The sequence below is a fragment of the Scomber scombrus genome, chromosome 7 (assembly GCF_963691925.1).
Source record: "Scomber scombrus chromosome 7, fScoSco1.1, whole genome shotgun sequence".
Classification (NCBI taxonomy): Eukaryota; Metazoa; Chordata; class Actinopteri; order Scombriformes; family Scombridae; genus Scomber; species Scomber scombrus.
In genome coordinates, this window is record NC_084976.1 from 21,004,327 (window position 1) to 21,010,138 (window position 5,812).

The window sequence follows — 5,812 nt, forward strand, 5'->3', positions numbered from 1 at the left end:
GTTTTCAGTGTGGGCGGCCCTTTAATCCAAATTACTTTGATGATACCCTGAGACTCATGAGGTTTCTTTTTTTTCTTTTTTTTTTCTGTAAAATAACTCAATAACTCTTAGATACATTTTTTCATGTAGCACCATCATCAGATTCAGATTTGAATTTGCCCCATACTTTGATTTATAATAATAATTTAGTGATATTCTCTTCAGCATACTTTGTGTTCAGGGCTAATTAAAAAATGTTAACAGGCTAAACTTACATGGTTAACACTATATTTACTAAACATTAGCATGTTCGGATTATTGTGAATACGTTGCTACATTAGCATTTAGCTCAGCCAAGCTGTTAGCATGTCTGTAGCCACTTAGTCTTGTTAAGTGATATTAGGTCTGCACAGTTATTTAATATGTTATATGGCTCTCTGTTTAATCATATCATAAATCACCATTCACAGTTCTTACTAATATTAATAACATATTGTCATCTCAATACTGATATGTAAGTACTCTATCATGTTTGTTGTCAACACTTTTTTCTTGTTTAAATTGCTGCTATGATAAACACTGTACCCATTATAGTTTGTAGGCAGGTTTTCTTTACTTCTTAGATGCTTTTGCTGCAGTGTTTCAAGTCGATGCGACCAACCAGGCAAGTGTTGGCACCCAGAAAACCGCAAGTTTCAGAATGACAGGAAGTAAGCATTTTAACTGGAACTCGAGTCCGCAGCCTCACCAGAGTATAGAGCAGGTTTGAAGGTTTTTTTCTTTTTTCATACTGCCACTCTCTCACATTTAAAGTAATTTCACATATAACCCAGCTGTATTTCCTTTTAGTGACCTGCAGATAATTTGCAGACCTGCAGATTTTTTGGAATAAAATGCTCTCTGTTGTTTCATGTGAAGACTGCCGGGTGGTTGACGAGCCCTGTGGAGACTTCTGTCAATCTTTTGGATGATATCCTCAGTTCTCCTCAGATGTGCATGGACTTTGAGCCCTTCAGAGCTTCATCAAGTGATCATTTGTTTGCTCCTTCTCTCTCCTCCTTCTGGGGAGCAACCACCTCAGCATCTCAGCACTGGGAAGACAGCTTCAACAGGCCAGACACCAAAGACTCGGATATGTTTGATTGCTTTGATAACAGCTTCATGAACCATACCAGAGCAGAGAGAGAGGGGAGCAATGACATTCATTACAGTGACCGCAACCTCCGGCCGTTCTTCCCCAACCAAGCACAGCTGCCAGGTAGACACTCAGCAGAGCCTAGACAGTTTCTTCAGGAGCAAGACTCATTTGAAACTGAAAGATGTTCTTTTGCCCCAATTCCCCAACTTCAGCAGAGCAATCACCCGTCTTTCAGCCATTTCAGTCACCCTCCAACCTGCTCCTCCCTCATGTCCCACCACACTGATATGAAGAATTACCCCCCATCTCACATGCTTGAAAGAGGAGCCGCACCTTCCCTCTCTTCCTTACCAAGCCCTGAGGATTGGTCCTTCCCTCCTATGAGACTTTACTAATTGTGCACAGATACTTGCCTGCGGACATTTCTTCGGAAAACTTAAAAAAAAAAAAACAGCTCTGTTTTAATTTACACCTTCAAGACTTTTTGTTTAGAGTCTACAGAAACATCTTTTGTTTGCCCATATTTAGTTTGAGACACATTATTAAATATAAAGGCAAATATTTTGTCTCATCAGTGCTGAGATAAAAAGAAACAATTATGTAATGTTTGCATAGTTGGTGCATTTTTTTTTAATATGCAGAATTGTATATTAACAAATATCTTCATAAATGCAGGTACTATTATGGCAAATTCTTTACAGAGTAATAATTTTAGCCAAGACTGCTATTGTGAAAAACATATAATATTTTGATGGTAGGTTACATTTAAATGCAAGAAAATAAAGCATTTGTACAATTGCACAATAGTGAAATGCCATATCAAGCATTGCAAATAGAAAATTAAACTGAGCACAAGAAATTAAACGACATGTCTGATTCATGCTTGTATAAATTGTTATTGTTCGTCACAAAATGCAACACACATCACATATACAGTCAGTCAGACCTAGGAAAAATGAATGCAGTCTAATGTAAAAGCCCTGCAATAATATATCCGTATAGATGAATTAGTTTTCAGCTTTGTTGAATTTGTTTTCTGAAGGTCTTAATTCAACTTTATGGTCTGTAGTTTGTGAAGATTTATTTTTTATTCATTTATTCACCCTATTTATATCAATGAGTGGAAAAACACTTCTTAGTATATAACTGAATACAAATCAACAGCAGCACAAACCACAGCATCCAAAAGGTGGTTGATGAAGGTAGTATTTGTAGTAGGGCCGTTGTAATAGTACTTGTGTAATAAACTGACAAAATTCACAGTTTACATTCACACCACAAATAAAATTCTCAAATCTTTTCATGGTAGCAAGTCATAATTGTCATCTGGGGTTTAAGTTTCAAAATGTCCCATTTCTCTGCTGTAATGAGTTTCACAACTTTAACTTTTTTAATTTTCCTCTGTTTGGAGTCTGCTCCCCGTTCTCATTGCCGTACGTAGCTGGCTCCAAAACAGGTCCTGTGCCTGTGTTGGGTCGGTGCAGTCTGAGCCGGGCCACTGCAGGTAAGTCTTCCTCAGCATGACCTTCCTCATGCGGTGATAGGATGACAACTGCCTCTCAGAGATTGACTCCAGAAAGACCAGCAGGAGAACATCTCGATGCTCATCGAAAAGTCGATAGCTGGCCAGTTGGATTTCCAGAGAACACCACTCACTTTGTAGGAAATTCCTGCTCACGACACAAATAGTTTTACGACTGCTATATACAGCAGAGACGATGTTATCCACAATATAACGGCCTAGCTCAAAGTCTCTGTGATGAAGGCAAAGTTTGAAAGACGAGCCGTTTCCCTCCAGGTTAGGCAGCAGCTGTTCCATGACCCATTCTTCATCAGAGGAGTTATAGGAAATAAATGCATCATATTTACAATTTTCTTCCTCCTCTCTAATTCTGCGCCACTGCTCACTAAACCAGGAGCGAAACACATAGTAGCCGTACTTCATTTTCCAGTAGAGTTTGACATAAAGTAAAGGAGTGACTGTGAACAGAAAGATTGCGACCGTTGTGCTCAAGAACAGGTACTCCCCTAAATCTATGTAACAGACTTTGGTGTCAAAGTTGTAGAATTTGTGTTTTTCATGAGGTGTGCATGGGAAGTCATAGAGATATACAAACTGGACATTTGGGTTATATAGACTCCAGTTTTGCAGCAAGATGTTCATGCAGGTGCAGCTTAGAGGAATATTACGCATGTCAAGGTAGCGGAGTTCAGGTAAACTTTCTAGTGCATCTACATTAATGCTTTGCATCCCATTGCGGTTTAGCTGCAGTGTGTGTAATTTTGTAAGATTTCCAAAAACCTCCTTTGAGAAGTTCCGAATGCCTATATTTTCTACAGCCAATATAGTCAAATTCTTTAGATTTCTAAAGACTCCTGGTTGTAGTTGTATCCCGTCAATACAGCAGCTATCCAGTGTGAGGAAATGTAAGCCTGTCAGTTCATCAAAGGCATCTGGAGCAAGATGAGAGATGCGATTGTTGGTGAGATACAAAGATTTTAGTGAGTGAAGGCCACGGAAAAAATTACGCGGTAAAAGGGTGAGGCCATAGGGCCGCTGCCCATCTAATTTCAGGTCACTGAGGTTTCTGAGATTCATGAATGGTGAATAGATATTTTCACTGGAAAAGTGAATCAGATTACTCTGTAAATCCAGGACTGTGAGTGTATCTTGAAATACATGATGGAGGGAAGTGTCAATCCGTTTGAGGTTGTTTCCATCTAGATAAAATTTGGACAGACTTTTTAGTCCATCAAGACCAGACTTCTCAAAATAAGTGATCTTATTACCTCCGAGGTCCAATATAATCAGATTGTTGAGATTGAAGAAGGTTCCATTGAAAATGACAGAAATACGATTGTTGCGTAGGTTAAGGGTTTGTAGCCTGAACTGATCTTCAAATGTGACATTGAACAAATCAGTTAAGAGATTATTGTCCAAACGGAGCGTCTCGAGCCTTTTTAGCCCTTTGAGAGCTTTGCGATCGAGAAAGGCGATTGTGTTTATGTTCAGTTTTAGCATCTTGATATTTGGTGTGTGATAGAAAGCATAAGAGTTGACTGACAGAATGCGGTTGTAACGATAGCTCAGCTCTTCCAGATGTTTGAAATAAACCATGTTTTTTGTTTTACACGACGGGAGGTTGGTCAGATGATTATGCTCTGAAGTGAATTTTTTAATATATTTCTGTTTGTTGAGAAAGTTGAGACACTGTGTGCCTTTTGGTTCGTTGCGGGATAAATCAACAATCCCTTTGATTTTTGGACAATAGCTCAGTGTGTGGGTTGTTAGATTCCTAATACCATTACAACACAGGCGCATACTTGAAATCTCCATCGCCTTCATTTTTAACATTGTGCACAGCTCTATGAGCAGAGTGTCATTTTTTAGGCCAGTGCCGGAGAAATCCACATGACCTGCACGGATGTTGCTGATGTTCAAAAACTCCACTACGTTGACATTGGTTGAACGCAATCGCAGGTAGTTTACTTGTCTCAAATCCACCCCTTGAAAAGCCATCGTGGGGAGTTTAAAATTGTATGACAAATCTAGCACCTCGATCCGCCCGAGAAACGATTGTTTACATCCTAAGGTAAACAGATTGTTCCTACATATATACAGCGTGGTGAGGGATTTGGGTAATGAAACATTTGAGTGGTTGAGAGTGGTCAAACTGTTACAGCAAAGATCTAGTGTCCTCAGATTTATTAGGAGTGACACCGATTCAGCAATTTCTGAGAAATTTGTTAGAAAGTTTTGTCTCAGTATTAAAGTTTCTAAACTGAGAAGATCAGAGAAAATGTTCTTAGGGAGCTGCTTTAATGTATTGTTAGTCAGTGAGAGAAAGTTGAGATTGGGCAGGCCCTCAAACAGAGAGGGGCTGAGTTCTGATATGTTGTTAAAGGACAAATTTAGAGACTTAAGTTGATGCAGGTTTTGGAAAGCGGATCCATCAATCCTGCTCAAGAGGTTATGATCTATTCTGAGGTGTTGAATTTTTGGCAAATGAACAAAGCTTTTTCCAGATATATGCTGCAGTGGAGTATTCTTTACGATGGTCAGGTTGATGGCAGATGACGGCAGGTCATGTACAATGGCAGACATGTTCTTCTCCTTTCGATTGACGCATTTGAAACTTGTTCCATATGACTGCGGATCTTCAATGCAGTTGTTAAAGCTGTAACCAGTGATGAGTGGAACAGCACAAAGCACAGCTGTAATTGACAACAGCTGATGAGTTAGACTTGCCATTGTGTCTTCTCACACTCCAGAGAAACAGTCCCTTAAATATCTTTCATCACTTTGTTGGTTTGGTTTGTTTAAATCTTAAGTCGAAAATTATCTGTTGACAAGGTCTCTGGGATATTTTTCAGCTGATCGTGGCTCAGGAATCTGAGGGCAGAGAGCAGAACGTAGCACATATCATATCAGGTTGTAAAAGTAAATGGAAAGTAGGATTTCAAATCAAACAACAAGCAACAGATAATGCCTTATTACATTGCGAGGCAGCTGAATTCACAAGATCATGACGACTTGAGAATCCATCTTGTTTGATTGATTCGGACCCATCAGTACCCTATAAAGATCCTATCGTGATCTCGCGATTAACGAGTATCCAGCTGCCTCACGAGGTAAGATAGTGATAGGCAGATCGTTCATCCAATCACCTGTCAAGTATTTGTTTGAGGGTCTGT

General features: G+C 39.4%; 2 protein-coding genes across 3 annotated transcripts; one reads left to right on the top strand and one right to left on the bottom strand.

Moving 5' to 3' along the window:
• Positions 1–666: 666 nt before the first annotated feature.
• Positions 667–2,111, top strand: LOC133983863 (uncharacterized). Of its 2 annotated transcripts, XM_062423076.1 has the most exons (3): positions 667–742; positions 898–1,237; positions 1,330–2,111. In XM_062423076.1, exons 1-3 carry the CDS (start codon positions 680–682, stop codon positions 1,401–1,403), a joined length of 477 nt encoding a protein of 158 aa, XP_062279060.1. In that variant the 5' UTR covers positions 667–679; the 3' UTR covers positions 1,404–2,111. The 2 variants fall into 2 exon arrangements, with proteins under 2 accessions (XP_062279060.1, XP_062279059.1); XM_062423075.1 differs by having other exon boundaries at positions 898–2,111.
• A 318-nt stretch (positions 2,112–2,429) lies between these two features.
• On the bottom strand, positions 2,430–5,369 carry tlr21 (toll-like receptor 21). The gene has a single exon (XM_062422276.1). It carries the CDS (start codon positions 5,367–5,369, stop codon positions 2,508–2,510), a length of 2,862 nt encoding a protein of 953 aa, XP_062278260.1. The 3' UTR covers positions 2,430–2,507.
• Between the last annotated feature and the right edge of the window lie 443 nt (positions 5,370–5,812).

What these genes read in the sequence shown, in the direction of transcription:
- LOC133983863 (XM_062423075.1), top strand. Translation starts at nt 680, where the DNA reads ATGACAGGAAGTAAGCATTTTAACTGGAACTCGAGTCCGCAGCCTCAC. An exon ending in CTCACCAGAGTATAGAGCAG is followed by an intron (nt 743 to 897) that starts GTTTGAAGGTTT and finishes TTTCATGTGAAG; the next exon opens with ACTGCCGGGTGGTTGACGAG.
- tlr21 (XM_062422276.1), bottom strand. Translation starts at nt 5,369, where the DNA reads ATGGCAAGTCTAACTCATCAGCTGTTGTCAATTACAGCTGTGCTTTGT.